Source organism: Lotus japonicus, chromosome 5, assembly GCF_012489685.1.
Source record: "Lotus japonicus ecotype B-129 chromosome 5, LjGifu_v1.2".
NCBI lineage: Eukaryota > Viridiplantae > Streptophyta > Magnoliopsida > Fabales > Fabaceae > Lotus > Lotus japonicus.
The window spans coordinates 53,672,660-53,692,339 of NC_080045.1; the positions used below are offsets into that span (position 1 = coordinate 53,672,660).

General features: G+C 34.5%; 4 protein-coding genes across 4 annotated transcripts; 1 reads left to right on the forward strand and 3 right to left on the reverse strand.

Moving 5' to 3' along the window:
- Positions 1–743: 743 nt before the first annotated feature.
- Positions 744–3,731, reverse strand: LOC130719788 (uncharacterized). The gene is made up of 11 exons (XM_057570397.1): positions 3,570–3,731; positions 3,091–3,352; positions 2,874–2,970; positions 2,656–2,777; positions 2,496–2,580; positions 2,282–2,411; positions 2,149–2,204; positions 1,808–1,925; positions 1,515–1,706; positions 1,178–1,426; positions 744–1,046 (listed from the first exon to the last, which is right to left on the reverse strand). The coding sequence occupies exons 1-11, from the start codon at positions 3,729–3,731 to the stop codon at positions 744–746; spliced, it is 1,776 nt and encodes a 591-aa protein (XP_057426380.1).
- A 3,886-nt stretch (positions 3,732–7,617) lies between these two features.
- On the reverse strand, positions 7,618–9,996 carry LOC130720327 (uncharacterized). The gene is made up of 5 exons (XM_057570957.1): positions 9,279–9,996; positions 9,019–9,173; positions 8,800–8,917; positions 8,510–8,698; positions 7,618–8,335 (listed from the first exon to the last, which is right to left on the reverse strand). Exons 1-5 carry the CDS (start codon positions 9,423–9,425, stop codon positions 8,090–8,092), a joined length of 855 nt encoding a protein of 284 aa, XP_057426940.1. The 5' UTR covers positions 9,426–9,996; the 3' UTR covers positions 7,618–8,089.
- On the reverse strand, positions 9,514–10,614 carry LOC130719789 (uncharacterized). Its single transcript, XM_057570399.1, has 5 exons — positions 10,477–10,614; positions 10,117–10,384; positions 9,894–9,990; positions 9,691–9,812; positions 9,514–9,602 (listed from the first exon to the last, which is right to left on the reverse strand). Exons 1-5 carry the CDS (start codon positions 10,612–10,614, stop codon positions 9,514–9,516), a joined length of 714 nt encoding a protein of 237 aa, XP_057426382.1.
- Positions 10,615–11,870: 1,256 nt separating this feature from the next.
- On the forward strand, positions 11,871–17,048 carry LOC130718481 (uncharacterized). Its single transcript, XM_057569081.1, has 3 exons — positions 11,871–12,210; positions 12,307–12,422; positions 16,496–17,048. The coding sequence occupies exons 1-3, from the start codon at positions 12,103–12,105 to the stop codon at positions 16,857–16,859; spliced, it is 588 nt and encodes a 195-aa protein (XP_057425064.1). The 5' UTR covers positions 11,871–12,102; the 3' UTR covers positions 16,860–17,048.
- The last annotated feature ends 2,632 nt before the right edge of the window (positions 17,049–19,680 follow it).

Genomic DNA, 19,680 nt, shown 5'->3' on the forward strand with positions numbered 1-19,680 from the left:
TTTTGAAAGGTTCTTTGATTTATACTTAAAACGTCTAGTTTTTGTATTATGAGTTAAAAAGTTATTTAGTATAGCTAAAAAATCAACATCTCATTATGTTTTTTTGACAGTCCAAACACAACCATTAACTTTAAGTTTTATAAAAAATCACCCTTTTTTAACACAATATCTCATAAGTTAGTCAAAAATAAGATAAAAGCCAAAACACATAGGTTTTTTTTTTTGTACAGAAACAAATAGCTTTTATAATAAAGTAAAAAGTTTATTTTAAAAAAAATGTAAATTAAAAACTTGTAAGTTAAAAGGGAAATTATTTTATAAGTTAGAAGGGAAATTATTTTATAAGTTAAAAGGTAAATTATTTATAAGTTAATTTATAATTTTCGTCCATTGAATCCTCCTAAGTTTCTTCCTTAAATATCTCTGATTACAAAAATACAAACATAAGACCTTAATATATATATATAGATATATATATCTTGAATGGAATAAATAATTGAAAAGTAAAGAGACTAAAACAGGTTGATAAAAAGGGAATATTATATTAGTCATATAGAAAGGAACACATCCAAGCATACAGAGAACCACACATGTACCAAATAAAAATAACAAACAACAAACAACAATACAGGGACTCTTCTTAGTCTACTTTGATACACATGTTAACGAACAAAAGAAACATGGTCTAGTTTAAGAACACTAAGAAGAGTCCTAGTAATCTAAAAACATGAATACTATTCTAATCACGTAGAGAGGTCAACAACTTCCCAAACTTCAACTTCTTCACCATTGCTAGTAGATGTAAGGTCAACAGCATCCAAATCTTTGGTTAAATCAATAAACTCTTTGGATGTAACTTCACCATTTTGCTCAATCTTGGTTAAATCAATAAAATCATCTGACAGAGTGATAGTTCCAATCTGAGTGGGTGAAATTTCAAAGTCCTCATCCACATTTGTATTTGTAAGATCAATGATTTGAGGACATTTCAGATTTTGTTCACCATCATTTCTAGTCATGCTCTCTTCAGCAATGTTGATGATAGGCTGAGTACAATATGGATCATCTTTAGTTGTAACATTAACTTCAACCTTTTTAGACAGGCTTCAGTAGTTTTAACACCCGAGGACTCAGCATGAGAATTGACTCCTTTTTTCTCCATAATTATTTTTTCCACAGCAGCATCAATTGCATCAAGATCATTATCTATTTCAGAAACAAATTTATCAAATTCTGCCTCCAGCTTCCTTTTCAATGGGAGATGAATACTTGTTGAACTCTGACTAATAATTGTTGTTTGCTTTTTAGCCAAATTGGACTTGACAGGAGCAGCACCCTTACACTTGAAATTTCCAGCATGCATTTCTTCAACCTTGGCATCATCATGAGCAACCTCTAATTGTGTGAAGGAAGGAGCAAACTTGGCCTAATATGTTTCAATAGTAGAATATTTATTAAATATGAAATAAGTAGAAAAACACATAGTTAGTGGTTAATGAGAAGATGAATTGTACCTCCATTGGTGTGCTGAAGAAATTTCCAGAACGAAACATTTTAATTACATGAGAATCATCACATATCTTGAGGACCTCATAAGTTTGTTGACGATTGTATGTCATACCAAATCCAGCACGAATTTTGAATAATAATTCTTTGCCAACTAAAATCTCTTCAAGTAGTGGAGGTATTTCAGAAGATGGTTTCACCTTAAAGAAAACAACAATATAAGTTGATAATATGAATGACTAAATATAAGATATTCTATAATATGTTTTGCATAAAGTGATAATTTATAGTTTTGGTTCACCTCTTCAGATCTCATTAACTCTTCACATGGTACATTAATCAGGTGCATTGCATCATGATCATTGAGCACAAAAATAGTATTGTCAGAACCATCGCACACTTGAACCTTGAATGAGTACCTATATAACAAAGAATACTCAATAATGTTGTAATGAATTGAAATTAATAACTATTAATGTAGTTTAAGAAAAGTGTATGAAAATAACATGAAAGTAAAACAGAATTTCTGTGGAATTTACTGACCTATGGATAAATTTTGAAATTGTTCTAAAGCAACGATTGCATCTTTTTACATTATCAGCGCATTCAAGTTCAGTAAAGCAGCGGCATGATGGGTAGTACCAATTACTATTTTTGAGCAAAGCCAAGATCCAAGCATGCACAACAAAAGTACCCTTCTAAAATTGGAAAAATTATTCAGTAGAGATCAAATGATAAGGGAAAATGTAAACACAGAGTAGCAATATATAAGCACCTCTTTGCTTTCAAGAAGTTGAGGGATTGTCTTTTTGGGATGCAGTTCAAGCATATCAGCATGATTGTTCAAATTGTTATCAAGATTGAAGATATAGTCAACATGTAACTTGAAATCAACACCATGAAATCTAAATACATGAATTACACACATCAGGAAATAGAATATTTTACATAATGAATTGCAATGTGTGTGAGATAAAATAAACCATTACCTATCAGCAAGCACAACATCTTCGTCAAATTTGTGATTGATCAGAATCTTAGTCACATAAGGAACAGCATATATAACATTTTGACCTACAAATGAGTGTTTTAGTATGAGAAATACTACTGATATAAAATCCAATAACATAAAATTTGGTAGTAGTTTACCATTTTTGCTTCTAACTTCAACAAAACGAAGTCCAACAATAGGTCTAACAACCCAATCAGCACATAGATACTCAGAAAGCATGTCAACAATGTCACCAACTAAGACACACTTAGTCATGCCACTATAAACACAATGGATTAGAAAATAAGTTTTGATAATGTACTACGTTAAAAAGATCAAAGAAGTACAGAATGAATGCAATTAAAAGTGAAAAAACCTTCTATCTGAGAGTTTAATATCCATGGTCTTATATACCCTCTTGTCCTTAATCATAAGTTTTTCAGAAGAAGCTGCAGTTAAAATGCCAATGACATCTACAGGTAACAAAAAGGCAAACAAAAAAAAATTAGCAGTAACAGTAAATCATAATATTAGATACATTATAATTTAAGAAAAACACATTAACTTGTGAGTCAAGTTTAACCATTACGTACCCACTAAGTAGCCAAATGTATTTCCATAGTCTTTGATATGATGCATGTGGAAAAAATCCCATCCATTGCGAGGCATATCATGGTCAACAGCAGGAAAGATTCTGGTGCAGGGAAGAAAATATAGTTTGTATCTAATACTTGTTAAACGTTTTGGGCCAATGTTGTCAAGTATCCTGAAGAAAGATATTTGGTACACACGCCCTTCAAACATCTTAGGTGGAACAACCACTGACTTGCAAATAGAAGCTTCAAACTTCACACCCTGAAGTGTTTGTAAGCAAAAACATTGAATGAGTTGGAAGTTTGGACAAATTTGATAGAATAGTGTTATGTATTCTGGATAAACTTAAGATAGGTGATAATTTGATAACTAAATAGAAGAAAAAATGTCTTTGAAATGCAGATAGAACATAACAAATTAATTTTAAAAAGTATGATATGTTACACTTCAGCATGAAAAATATGAACATCCACTTTACCTCTTTATCAATGAGAACCATGTCAATTGATGAAGAGGACACAGGGAGCATGTGGTCAGGAACTTTCCACAGTGATAACACACGAGCTCTAAACTTCCATGGATAAACTTTATTTGTAACTGAACGGGCAGTGTCAACATCTAAGAGAGCAGATTGATTCATTGGTATTGAATATAAGTGAAGTAGCTATGACAAAGAGCTTCACTTATAGAAACAGTGGTGGGAGTGATATTGTATTCAACAGCTTAAGAATTTCTTATATAGACCAATGAATATAATTTTTTAATCATAATTTCAAATAGAGTACAAAGTGACCATGCTTTAGGTACAAAAAAGTTGATGAAAACCGTGATAGAACTATAGAAGTGACAAAGCAATCTGAAAAAAGGATTAAAATCAGAAAATGATTGTAGTAGTCAGCTAAGTAAAAAATAAAAACATCATGACACAAAAGGGGTTTGACAACAAATCCCAACAACTAACTGGTTAATTTTTTTTTGGGTTACAGTAGGAAGATAAGTAACTGATTCTGTTTCAAAGAGATCTTTTTTTGAAAGAACCGAGTTGAATATAAAATTTAACAATATAAAATTTAACAATGAAAATCAAAACGGCACAATTTGTGTTTACTGGGATGTCAAAAGATGCTTTATCATAGTACAAAAATTTAACATAAATAGATACTGTATAAATGTATAAGTTTAAAACTCAATAGATTGTCAATTGTCAATAGGATATTAACAAATTAAATTGAGAGAAAAAACTGATGTGCATTTAGTTAAGAAAAAATATACGTAGAATAGATGATGAGAATTTTAAAAATTAGAAAGATAATGTGAACATTATATTTTTTAACGTTATAATATCAAGATAAAATGGTAATAAAGATGAAATGAATCCTAGATTTCCATAACATAATATGAAAATTGAATTATTCAATATCTGGGTCTTTTCCTTATCCATGACTAATAAAAAAAGAATTATGCTGGAATTAAATATTTGGATAAATAAAGAAAATTGGTAACGGTGTACCCAAAAAACAAATATATTTACAATAATGAATAAAAGCGGTATATTTCATCAAGCACTAACCCACAAATGAAAATAATAACGAAGACTGTAATTACTAATTAGTTTAAATTTTTTATAACAGAATAGATAATATTTTGGTTTGGAGGAGAATTTGAGAACATAAATTCCTCAAATAGTAATATTAACAATAAGTGGATAATAATCAAAATTTTGTTTATAATTCTTAGTGTTGACTGTATCTGTTCAGTGTACCTGGACTAAGTGAAGATATGATAACCCTTTTATGCTGGATTGAAAAATTCAAACTATATTATAAAGGAAAAAAAATAAAGTATATGTTGATTAAATCTTTACACTTCAAACTGATGGAAACTTTTAGAAGTACAATGATTACAATAGTGTTTTCTACCAACTATTAGTGATATGTGATAGACTTGTACTATAAACTAAAGAATTGGATTAACGTGAAGATATGCCAACAAAGTGATTGAACTTTTGGAAACGTTTCAATTAAGTAAAAGCTGAAGCTGATTGAATATACTTTATGGCAAAAGTACACCATGAAATGACTTGAGCTTGTAATGTATGTATATAATTTAAGATGGGAAGGTTTCAATTGTTAACATGTTCTGTAGTACATATCTAACCATTTAAACATGAAAGAGATACTTAGTGGGCCTGAAATACAAAAAAAAAAACATTCCGATCTGTGTCCAAAGAAAATGACAGAAAAATGAAGGTCCCATTTGGGTGAAGTCATCGTCAGTAAGATGTTCCTCTACAGTGAAATACAACATTAAAAGATGAGCTATGTATGGAATAAAAGGGAGAATAAGGATGAACAAAACACAAAGAATGGGAATATACTGATAGTTGTTGTGGTTAGATAGATAGTTTCGTTTCTTTGGATTAATTGATTGAATAATTAAAATTATATATTACTAAATGGTATAATTTATCTTTTGAAAGTAAAAAAGCACAAAGTTGGGGTACAGTATTATGATAACTTTTAGATACATATAATGATTACAAAAAGGAATAGTGTTTCGTACCAACTATTAGTAATATGTGAGACACGTAATAGGTAGGACAAACTAAAGATGTGGATTAAGTGTGTAGTAACATATAAGAGTTTGGGAAAGTGATGAATAAAAGTATAGAGTTTGACCATTTAAATGAGTAATTTACTAATATTACTACCAATTCAAATTTTGTTATTAAAAAAATAAATAAATCACATATTAACAATTGGAATGTAATAATGAAGTTTTTTTTTTTTGAAACAATAACGAAGTAAACATGATTGAATTTAGTATTTGATAAATTAAGTTAGCCATGAAGAGATGAAATTTACAATATTAATGAAGATAACATTTTTTGCTTTAAAGAAATGCTTTAATCATTTAATCAAGGGTGAATAAAAATGAAACACTAATGAAATATATACTTGAAACTGGAATTGAGGTAAAAAGAAAAAAACTCCAGCCTATGTCATACATAATTCCACCGAAATGAATACAGATTTGTGTATACAAAAGTATGGAGTTCGTTTTAAAAGAATTAATGGATTTAGCTAAAAAGAAGGTACTAAATATTAGTCCTATTAGTCTAAATGATTGATAAAAAAATATGATAGAATTTATTTAAATAAAATATATAATTTGGAATATAAATGTTGGGACACTAACCGTGAGGATGGCTTCCAACAATCATGAATTTTAGTTTTAAGTTAAAGTATTCAACATGAAGTATATCTACTAATTCCTAATAAAATGAGCTTCTTATGATAAAAAAAAAAAGCATCAACTAATTCTTTTGATGAATTGAGTTGGGGTTAAATGTTATAGCATAAAAGACCTGCCAATAATCATGATCACCCCCCAAATTAACATGCTTCAAGAAATGAACAGACCATTAGAAAAAAAAAATAAAAGATGTTGGGCCAATTAGGGATGTCTGCCAGCATGTGGTTTTGGTTAGATACGGAGTGTTTGTACTGGACCAAAAAAATAAAAGAGCCCACGGAAGTAATGAAGTTCAAACAACTATGAATGAAAGTTTATCAAAAAATAAAAGATCACCATAACAGTTTCTGTGTTCACTCTAAAGGACATGGGGCGGGTCCTTGAATGAATGTCTATTGGGAGACACTTTAAAACAAATATCATATTACTATTAGATTGATAAAAAATGAAATAGTTACCAAAAATTGTGTTCCCAACAACTTGAGTGACAATCTCAAAACAGCTTTCTAGATAATTTCACGTGGGAAATTTATTCGATTCAACAGGGAAATTTAGTACTTAGTGCTTTAAAGTCCCACCGATGTGTTTTTAGAATCGGATTCTCAAATAGAAGTTAATTATTGGTAGTTTTAGTGGCTGATTGTTTTTGGAACGACACTGACTCTGTTTTTCAATTGTTCCATTTATGGGCTTGATCCTGGTACCTCTTTCCAGGATTATATTGATGTTCCTGGGTGGTTTGTCAATACTCATCCAGAAATATTTGAAGAGTTTGAAATAGAAATCATGGACCCTGTTGGAAATTTGTTTGAAGTCAAATTTTGTTTAAATGTCAAAAACCCACGTTATGGTGGATGTTTTGACCAAATAAGGGGAACTCATGATCTGAAGAAAAGCACTTATATCTGCTTCAGAAGGATGGACTGGATGATGTATGATATAAGAATTTATAATAAGGATAACAGTGAGGTTTAGTACAAACAAAAAAATGAGTACGAACCCATTTCAAGTGAAGGAAGTTGTAAAACATTTTAAATTCAGTGTCAACTTCAGTACTATGTTGGAGAATATGTGATGCATTGGATGTGTAGATCTTTCATTTGTCTATCTTCTAGGTATCTATATGATGTTTTAAGAAATGAAGTCTTTTAAATTATTTGAAATGTTTTACAGCTTGATTCAAATTTAAGCCACCGTCAGTTCCATGGATGATACTAAATAACAATTTATTGGAGATTTATCATGTTTTCAATCTATTACAGTATGTGTTGCCTAACTCAAAGTAAAGAAATATAAAAAGAAATGGAAACACATAAATAGTATCTTTAATCGTGGAGTACTAAATATAGGATGTAGAAAGGTGTGATGTAAAAGCTCTATGAAATTTATAAATACACACACATACACAGATACACAAATACATGGTCAAAGAAAAATGAAATAAACATTAAAACATAAATAGAAGTATAGAACATGGCTGTGGAAGTACATCACTGATAAGTCACTTAAATAAAGGTAGCTCGAAATAAAAACATATCTTGAGAGTACAAATTACAAACGTCTTCTAATATTCCAATATTTAATAACTAAACACAACAATCTCCACTAAGTGTGAGACATATATAGGGAAGATGGAGGTAGAACTTCTTAATACCTACAGATACAAAATATTAAAGGATATTCATCTTTTCAAACAACAACAATCCTCTGAAGATGTCAAGTAGTATAGATAGATATAGAGCATCACTTTGCATACTTTCCATTCATTACCCTCTTCCTCTTTGCACGTCTGGGTGAACATCCATCGTCAGTGTCTGGGTTGGCTGATAGTGAACTCACTGCTGAACCTCCAACTGGAGACATGTCATGAAGAGAAACATTTGGGTAAGGAACTGAAGACAATCCGCTAGAACAACCAACAGATTTATCAGTGAACAGAGTTTCTTTGTCATCAGATTCTGCCTTTGAGCAAAATTCCTCAGTCATGAGCTGTGACAATATAATAAGAAGACAATTAGTACAGTTAAATAAGTAACAGAATTAAGCAAAAAAAAAATAACTTACAAAAACAAAGAAACAAATTAAAAAAATAAATAAAGAATAAATGATTAAACTAAACCCTAAACAAAGAAACTTATTACATGGATGTTGTTCTTATCAAACCTTAGTAGGGGTTTGGTTGTTGTTCTTATCAGTGAAAAGGTCAATAATATCCAGATCATCACAAATTTTCTTGACTTTGTATGAATCATCATACTTCAATGCATGATCACTTAACTTCTCAACTTTGAACAGCACTTGCTTTCCTATAAGTGACTTTATATCATCAGGGCATTCGTCAACAGATTTCCCCTAGGAAAAATTGATACAAAAAAATGACAAACCATTTCAATAATTAATTAATGATCATCTACTTAAATTAAAACCTGTAATGAATAAGATGCAGTAATAACCTTTGAGCATATAACTAATTCTCTGCAAGTCTTCTTAAGGATGTTTTGACAATCTGTGTCAAAAATCACAAACGTAGCAACCTCATCTCCATCTGAAACATCAACCTTGAGGCGAAATCTACAAAAAAATGAAAAAATAAATACCAACTTTGAATATAAAGTAAGAAGTAAGGACATTGACAAATTGACAAAATAGCAAAATAAGAACAAACCACAAACCTGGGAGTAACCTCAGTAACATGAGTGCAGCAAGAAGAACAATAATAGAGACCATCCTCAATAGTCACAGCTCTGCGACAGTTGCAAGATGCATACCACCACTTCTCCCCATCATGCAATGCACTGATATGTGCTAGGACTACGAACAAACCCTCCTATGTTGGTAGAAATATCAAGCAAGTAGTATGAACTAATTACTATATACTAAACATAATCATTAGAGTAAAAAAATGTGTACAAAGTCAAATGAATAGAACTACCTCAGCTGTGTCATGCAACTCAACAATAGTCTTCCTAGGAAACATGTTAATAAACTCTTCAGTAGGAGGCACATTGCGGAATCCACCACCAATTCGAGGAATAGGCAGATCAGGATCAAGTCCATTTAAAGCCAGACTTGAGAACATATAAAAAATGAAAAAATATAATTAGATAATAACTGAATGAGAATACGATGCAGCAGGATTATTATTATATGATGAACAGTAAATGATATTACCCATCACGAAAAGCAGCAACTTCTGGAATATCAGCATTCCAAAATAACTTGGTAGCTTGCATAACATTTTGGATAACAACTTCTCCTACAAATTGGTGCAATAAAACTTTATTATTGTTACATATAAAATGACATAGGCAAGCTATAATATTGAATTAGATGACAAAATATACCTCTGTATGTCTTGATTTTGGCAAATTGCACAATAATAACTGGAAGTCCAACACCATCAACAGCAAGAAACCCTTTAACAATATCAACATACTTTCCAAAAACAGCCATCTTGATCTTTCCCCTGTTCAGAAATTGATAAATTAACAGTATCAAAAGTGAAAATAAAAGTACATGAAATTTCTCAATTTGTAAAGGAACATACTTGTCATCAGTAATTTCCATTTCAAGTTTTCTAGTAACCCTTCCAGACTTTGGAAATTGTTGCTCTTCAGACACACCTGTGACAAATCCAATAATATCTACAAACACATATTTTAAAAACATCGTTTAATTAATTTCATATTTCCCATATAAATTAAAAAAGACATAGAAAGTTTCAATTCAGGAAATAAACTGGGAAAAAAACGCAAATGATGCAAACTGACCTATCAAGAAATCAGACTCCCCCATAGTCATCTTAACTTCTGATGTATCCTTGAATGATAAACCAAGCATAGGAATGGTATCACACTGATCAATTTGAAGCTTTGTCTTACTATTGAATATAATCTTGTACTCATGATCAGTAGCACGATATTCCCCATTATTGTCCACAACAGAGAAACAATTCACCTTGTATACATTTCCTTCAACAATTTCCCTCTCGAATTTGCTCATCAAATACTTCTTGATATTTGCCTCAATTTTATTACCCTGAAAATTAATCAAAAACTTAGTTCAATACAGCATCATCATGATTTTGTTGAAGGAAAAATTAACATAAAAATAACAAATTATTTAAATACCTCAGAATCAATCAAGACAAGTTGGATAGCATAAGGTTTAGAAGGATCAGCAGTAGGTGCCATCTCCCACTTCCTTACAACCCTTGCTCTGATCCTCCATGCTTCTCTACCAGGACATAAACTTCTAATGGAATTCATCAGGGCAGTTAGAATAAAATAAAAATCAAAATAAACCCAGAATAATCCCAGAATAGAGGATTTCTAGCAGGAAGTTTCGGATTTGGGAATGGTGATACTGATAGTGCACAAATGGGGTATTTATAGCCAAAATATGAATCAGTACTCATTCAAACACAGCTCATTGAAATCTCAAAAAAAATAATAAACAACAGTCATAAAAAGATGGGTAGTACGAAGTTTATCCAAGAAAATGACCAAAATTAATGAGGATTTGGATTGATACTGACCATTTCATAGGTGATTCAAACCTTCCGGATGCAATCAACCATGATAGTTGGGGAACTCATGGGGAGGAATGACAGATAACAGTTGAAAAATTGAGATGTATATAGCTGATTGGTTCTACAATAAACGACGGACACACTATCTTCAACCGGCGGCGAAAGTAAGTATGAGCTGCTCAATCAGAATGTCAGTCTTGACGGGTAGATTCGTGAGAAGTTAGTAAAAAAATCAAAGCTAAGACGAAATTACAGCTAAATCAAAGATAAATCACCAAATCAGAAGAAGATGGGACGGTACGGAGGAGCAGGTAGAGGGAGTGAGGAACACGGCGAAGGAACAACTAAATCAAAGATAAATCACCAAATCAGAAGAAGATGGGACGGTACGGAGGAGCAGGTAGAGGGAGTGAGGAACACGGCGAAGGAAACCATAATGTGGAAACGACGCCGTTGGGTGAGCAACGAAAGCGAAAAAAAAAAAAGCAAGAGATTCAATGAAATTGGACACGTGTCGGCACGCGATAGGAGGTCTTTTAGCTACAGTAATTGAAGAATAAGAAGTAGTAGATACATTAAAATAAAGTAAAATGAGTACATCAACCTAATACAAGAGAAAAAGAGTAAAAAAACAAATAGCCAAATAAACCCGCATCCTTAGAAGATAGACAATAGAAAAAATATTCGTCATAGTGTGTTGGAACACCTCACCCAAATTGTAGGTATGAGTCTTACAAATGATCTTAGGCGTTATTGTAAAATATTTAAAGCTAAGAGACAATTTAGAAAATTTTAAAAATATAATTAACTAAATTACAATAATAATACATTAGAAGAAAATATAAAATTGTAGTACCCGAATAACAGCTCAAATGATAAGAGTTATTCATACATCATCTGGCCGAGCAAATATAATTTATCTTTTCGATATAAAAAAATATAAAATGGTATATACATACAAAAATCATGAGACGTATATCAATTGACAATTAGGAAAAAAAATATTTCACATTTTAACTCACAAGGTTGTCGCTGACCGACGAGATTGCTTCGCCACCGCTATCGTCTTCTTCCTTCCGTCGTTCCTTGTATTAGGGTTTTCAAAACTCAGTTTGCACCCACCCATCAAAACGACCTCCAATTGTCGCGTTTTGACAACCACCACTTTTCCGCAAATCGACTAGACATCGGCAGTTGTTGTTGCTGTCCGGAGCGGCGTCGTGGTATGGATTCTTCGCCGGTGATCACTCCTGAAGATGTATTGGAGTCGTTGATGAACGACGGCACAATTGATGCTCTCAGATTGAAGATCATCAACCAGCTCAAAGCCAATGTAGTTTCCACTCTTCTTCATCTTTTGAGTTTGCATATCCTTTGAAACTTTGGTTTGATTGGTTTACAAGTTTTGTGTTGTGTTTTGTTTTTGCAGGAGGAACTGAAGAGTACTACTATTAAAATGGCTGAGCAGAGTAAGGTTCTGAACACTCCTGGGGCTGAGAAACAGACCAAAAGAGAGCTCTTCGATGCGCTTCGGCGCGAACTTGAGTAAGTGATAGAGTTGCTTATGTTCCTTTCTGGATTAAATGATGAGTTTCATTTTTGTTTGTGTGGATGTTGGGCTCATGTTTCACTATGTTTGGCACTAGTTAGTTTGGATAGGCTGTTTAAATTGTTGATAGAGGAATGAGGCCTGAAACATTTCTCACCCCAGGTTGAAAGTAAATGAAGCTTTTGTTGTTTTGTTAGCTAAAATCTGTTGTGTAAACTATTGACCAAAAGAAACAGAAGTACTCTGCTCTGTAAACTGCATCCTCGCACAGTCGTTGAACCCCTTTATATAGACGCGCAGAGGCGTGCAGAAGCGCGCTTTTTAAGATTTTGCCGCTTTCATGGAGATCCAGAAATCCGGGGGGGGGGGTGACTTGTTCCGCGACCCGGCCCGGTAAGCCAAAATAGGGATTTCACCCCAAACAACACTCATTCTCACTCAAAAACCTTCTTCTCTCTCTTTATGCTGCGCAGCCGCCGGCGACGACGGAGTCCACTGGCGACCTTCCCTTCGGTTCTCCTTCTCCAGTTCTCGTTCTCCTTCACCAGTTCTCTTTTCGATCTGAATCATCAATTATGAGTCATGGTACTTTATGATTTATGCATGACATTCCTAAGAATTTTTGTTAGTTATACTCCCTCCGTTCCCTATTATAAGTCACATTTTTTGAAAAAAATTTGTTACAAAATATAAGTCACTTTCTAATATCTAGGAAGCATTAAATAATTTTTTCCATGTTCACCCTCATATTTAATATGAAAGAGATGATAAACTTTAGAAGTATTAACTTGGAGAGAGAAAATCATATGAAAGTAAATAAGGGTAATCTAGGAAAGTAAATCATTTTTTTTACAAATTTATTACTAGTAACTACTTTTCTTATTCTAAGAGAATTAGTTATTTGTGACTTATATATAGGAACGGAGGGAGTACCATTTATATGGATATAAGTATTATAAGTGTAAATATATACATAAATGTTAAAAGCTACTAAAGCGTACGCTTTAGCATTTTAGGACCCTCTACGCTTTATTGCTAAAGCTAGCTTTTGACTACCTTGAATGTGCGCTGAGTATCAGTCTTATCACAGCTTTTTAACTTAGAGCCAAATGAAACTAGAAGATATAAAATATAAAGTAAACCTGTCACAGTTACATTGCTACACTTGCAAGAACAATTCTCATGCTCAGGGTTGTCAATAGCGCGCTATAGTGTCGTAGCGGTCCTAGTTGTTGCGTAGCGGTGCAGTTAAGTGTAATGGCTGTTGCGCCGCTAAAGCGGAGGACATAGCAGCCATATAGGCGCTATTTGGCCGCTATCTGGTGGAACTGATAAAAACCCTAAAGTAACCCACAAAAAGTTAATGTTAGGGCATTTTAGGGAGGTGTTCCAGGGTTTTTGTTTCTGAAACATAGTCTAATTTTAGGAGGATGAGGAGGAAGTGATATCGAACTTCTCATTTTTTTAGGCAATTTAGTTTGGGAATTAGAGACTTAAACTTCTTGGTAACCTTGGCTTTTATTGGTACTGGTATGTTTTGTTTATGACACCTATGACTGTTTAATGTTAATAATGGCTGCCATGAATTTTCAGTATGTTTTTATCATTTATATGTATATAGTTATAGTATATAAACTATACAAAAACATTAGCATAGAAGCCATCCCGCTATGTGCTATACACATATACCGCTATAGTATTTTTGGGGTTGGCCGCTACGCTCCGATATCCGGGACTGGCAATACTGCTCATGCTACAAGAAAACTGTTCTCAGGTTCTCGGGTTAGCTTGAAATCCTCTGTCCCGTGAAAAGGTCTAGTGTGGAGATTTTAAGATCATGAAATTCTGTCCCGACTCCCAACTTGCTCTCCAGATTTTTAAGAGCAAGCCTAATAAACGCAGTGCTGTCATTTCTGCAACATCTTCAAAGATCAGTAATTTTCCATTCTTGATTCAGCATAACACATTTCTCTGATAGATAACCTCTTGGGTCTTGGATGACCTCAAGGATATTTGTCTGGTTATGTGCTTTAAGAAGTAAAGCTGGATCAACTTGAAAACCTATAGTTTCTTCTTCCTAAGTGATTTCAGTTTCAGTATCCTGCATCTATATCATATATTGGAGTAGAGTTCTAAACTTTCAATTGGTAATCTTTTCATCCTGTAGTGTACCACCTACTGAAAGCCTGAAGGGTTGTTGTCACCTTGTGGAATCTCCCCTTAAGATCCAACTTGATCTCTATGCAGGTTTCTTATCACTTTGGTGTAAGTTGCACCAACATAGCTGTCATTGCCATACCTGACATTGAGCAGGTTTGGGTCTGATCACTAAATTGATGTAGGATTCTATGATTATACTGTGGAACATAGAATATTGAACTGAAAAGATACGTGCAAAAGAGATCTAAAACCCTGCCAGAAGAGGGACTTGAAACCCCCTATTTTATCAAGAAGAATTTTACCTATATTCAGTTACAGACTTGCAGCCATCAAATTCCTCTATATAAAATAGCCCGAGTAGAAAACCCGATTTAATTCAAATCTTATCATGTTGAATGAGCTTAGTTCTAACTTCTAACCATCTATGAGAAATGAGAAATTGAAACCAAAGAGCTGTGATATTAGGTTGCTGACTTATTGTAACTCAATAATAAGTCAGTTTTTAGCCAAAAATAATATTAATAATAATAAGTGAGTAGTGTTTCATTCCAAAAAGCCCTTCTCCCCAACGCATGCCTCTCTCCCTCAACTCATCCTTTCTAGCCACCAGAACCCAAATCGAAAGTCGAAACCCCTGCGAACCAGCCACTCTCCCTCTCTCCACGACCCCAAACCCAAATCGCAACCCCTTCCCCTACCCAGCACCTTTGATGTCTGGGTTGTACAGGAGCTTCTGCGAGGTTGTGTTAGCAATCAGGGTAGTGACGATGGAATCTGTGATCTGTAAGGCGGATCTGCGATGGGAAGAAGAGTTGCTGTCGCCACTGGAAGTGGGTATTCGTAAGACGGCGAAAAGGATCTTGAGCAAAGAACAAAGGAAGTGGTGTTTGTTTGATTGCCCAGGTGATATATGGTGGTGAATTTCAGCTCTGTGATGTGAAAAAGAAGAAGAAAAGGTTGTCATTTGTCAATGAAGGCTCCATTGAAGGCTTCGTTTGGTTGTTTTTGCATTCAAGTGTCTAAGGATGATGGGTCTTCTTGCACCAATTGTATGCTATTTGCTGTACTCTTTTTGATGGCACGGGGTGGGATGGTGGTCATGGACTTGTGGTGGAGTTGCTAGTGTCTAACCACTGCTTTTGCCGCCATTGCTGTTGCTACCAGTGTTTTGCGGCACACAGGCTGGCGCAACCCATCCAGCAGACCAGAAGACCAAGCTATATTGTAAAAGGACAATATTAAACCGCAGGTTTAAAAATAATTTTCTTTAGAAATTAATTAACTTTAATTAGGGTTTACCATAATAGCCGGCAACTTCCTATAGCAGGCAAAAGTGAAAGATGCAAAATTGGACCATTTTCTAATAGGTTCACGTCAGGTGCCCCCTAATGTTTGTTGACTAATGTCAACTTTTTAAGGAAAAACATTATATTACCTTATTGATTGGGGGCTTAATTGATTTCCAAATTCTGTAGAAAACCAAATTGATCAAGCTTGCATCTTATAGATGACAGAAATAGGGGTTTACCGTGTAATTAACCCTTTTTGTGCTACCTCAATGGTTTTGCCTGCGGGGAAGTAGAAGGTACATGTTTGGATATGTCAAACACTCCATATAAGCAGGCCTCCCTGGTTAATATTTAACAGCTACATGGTATTACCCATTAATTTTTTGGCATTACACACAGCTTCTGCCAAATTAGAATAGATAGAAAAACACTGCTTAAAGTTCTCTTTTTCACTTTTTTATATCCTGGCTGCCTATTTCCTTTTGCTCCTTCCAGATGATTTATGGGGGTCTTGGAAAAATTGTGATTAGTTATTAGATTATCAAAGTATTTGGATTTTGTTGAAACTATATATCTCTAGTTGCCTGGCTTTTTCTTATATCTATGCTCATTTCGTGCAGGGCTTCTGTACTGGAGAAAGCCTCAAAATCAGTTTGGGATTTAATTTTAGACAATAATGGCCTGGGAAAGGAGATAAGTGAGACCGTTGAAAGAGTATTTTGCCGATTGAGTGGCCAGGAGCCCCCTTTATTTCCACTTCAAAATGGAGAACCACAACCTGATAAAGAGGTTGACAGCGGAAAAGAAAAAGGGAAGGGAAAACAGAAAGAAAAGGCAAATGCAAATGCAAACACAATTACTCCATTAAAGAAAAGAAGCTACTCTGAAATAAATTTGGAAGCAGATGAAACTGCGACCAGGTCCTCTGATCCAACAACATTGGAAGGTTCTGGCAAATCGCCTTTATCAATTTCAAAGACTTAACTTGCTGAACTCGCTTTTTGTAACCTAAGTGATCACATCTAGTAAATATATTATTAACAGTCATAGGACTTGACTTAACTAGAGTTTGGAAGAGTCTTGTCACCGAAGTTTTGTGTATTATGCAACACACTTTTATGTGCCCTTACCTATTTTGATTTATGAATTTGAATGATTTGAAACTTTACCCAAGTCTGTTGTTGATTCACCCACTTTCCCCTTCTAAACTTGGGTAGCAGATGTGAGGGTTATGTAATTTGAGTGGTTTATGCTTGAGTTTTTACACAAAATGAATTGAATAAATTTATAAAGAAAAGGCTTATTAGCACTTTTGATCTCTCACGTTTCAAAAATGTGCAATAGGAGTCCCCAACATTTAAAAATAGCATAATGGTACCCCGACGTTTATCTCCGTTAGCAGTTTTGGTCCCCGGATAGTTTTCCGTCAAAAAACTAACGATTCCAAGGGTAAAAATGTAATTAATCCAAAAATAATTAATTAAAGATAAAAAAAACCTTAAAATATCCCCTCCTCTTCATCTCCCTTATCATCCTCATCACATTTACCTAGAAAAAGAAACAGAAAACAATAGTCTAAGAGCAGAAGATATCATTCCACCGCACAACAATTGACCAGCTCAGACATAAGCAAAGCATAGAGGACGCCTTACTCAGGTGGAAACAAAGCCAGTGTAAACAACAGCCCCATACCCACTAAATTCCTGACAGCCTGCACACATGTAAATCAGAAAAACTATTCAGCAAACCCAAATCTCCATCTCAACAACAATCAAGCCCTCCCCTCTTCCATTCGCACCACCACTATCTGCACTTCAAGCTCCTCATCTGCAGAACCACGGAGAAACAGAGAGAGAGCAAGATAGAGTAAAGGATTCGTCGCCGTTTGCCTCGATCTCGTCCCTCATATCACTCTCCCAACCCAGATCTGGCCCCTTTCATCCCTCACTTGATCTTTTTCTCTTGAAGGGAGAGTGGGAGGTTGGGGTTAGGGTTTTGATGGGGATGAGATTGCAGAAGAAGAAACAATTGAAAAAAAATGGAGAGAAGGAAGAGAGAGACCGAAGATGAAGATGAGAAAATGATGAAGAAGATGATGTTTTAATTTTTGAAACGTGAAGAAGATGATGTTGCTGTTTTTTTTGAACGTGTATGATGTTGTTATTTATTAGATAATTTTTTCTTTTTTTGATAATGTATTAGATAATTTCTTTAACTATTAAAGATTTTTATTTTTATTAATTACTTTTATTAATCTCAAAACGGTTAGTTTTTTTGACGGAAAACTGTCGAAGGACCAAAACTGCTAACGGAGATAAATGTCGGGGTACCATTATGCTATTTTTAAACGTTGGGGACTCCTATTGCAAATTTTTAAAACGTGGGGGGACCAAAAGTGCTAATAAGCCTAAAGAAAATCAACAAATAGGTACATAATCAACCCTAAAGTTAACATGAGATGTTAAAGTGGCTAAATAACTTGTACTTTCATCCATGTTAATGGTGGTAATCAACCACTCTTGTTGACTATTTGTGAGTAGTATGAGTCTAGGAGAGTGTAGCGAGCGCTTCTAGGTAGAAATGAGCTCGTCTACGTAGAACATACAACGTTGGTCCTCCTCATCCATGGGATTCAAGCTACTAGGATTACTTGCATAAAACTGCTGCTCCAAACCATCAGCGGGTACTTGGTCCTGGATTCTACGTGCATAAAACTGCTGCTCCAAACCATCAGCAGGTACTTGGTCCTGGATTCTACTTGCATAAAACTGCTGCTCCAAACCATAAAACAGTTGCTCCAAACCATAAGCGGGTACTTGCTCCTGGGTTCTACTTGCATAAAACTGCTGCTCCAAACCATCAGCGGGTACTTGCTCCTGGATTCTACTTGCATAAAATTGCTGCTCCAAACCATCAGCGGGTACTTGCTCCTGGATTCTACTTGCATAAAATTGCTGCTTCAAACCATCAGCGGGTACTTGGTCATGGATTCTACTTGCATAAAACTGTTGCTCCAAACCATCAACGGGTACTTGCTCCTGGATTCTACTTGCATAAAACTGCTGCTCCAAACCATCAGCGGGTACTTGCTCATGGATTCTACTTGCATGAAATTGCTGCTCCAAACCAGCAGCTGGTACTTGCTCAGCGGGTACTTGCTCCTTGATTCTACTTGCATAAAATTGCTGCTCCAAACCATCAGCAGGTACTTGATCCTGGATTCTACTTGCATAAAACTGCTGCTCCAAACTATCAGCAGGTACTTGATCCTGGATTCTACTTGCATAAAACTGCTGCTCCAAACCATCAGTGGGTACTTGCTCCTGGATTCTACTTGCATAAAATTGTTGCTCCAAACCATCAGCTGGTACTTGGTCCTGAATTCTACTTTCATAAAACTGCTGCTCCAAACCATCAGCGGGTACTTGGTCCTGGATTCTACTTGCATAAAATTGCTGCTCCAAACCATCAGCGGGTACTTGCTCCTGGATTCTACTTGCATAAAAATGTTGCTCCAAACCATGAGCGGGTACTTGGTCTTGGATTCTAATTTCATAAAACTGTTGCTCCAAACCATTAGCGGGTACTTGGTCCTGCATTCTAACCTCCTTATGTCTTCTATCATCCACACATCTTCTGCCAAATTCCATTGCTGGGGTTTGGCAGAATTCTGGCATCATGTAATCATTATGATGACTAGGTAATTCATAATTGAATACAGGTTCTCCTACTTGTATGCAGCTTGCATATGACCCAGACTCCATTGCAGATGAAGTGTCATCATGAAGGCATTTACTCCAAAAGT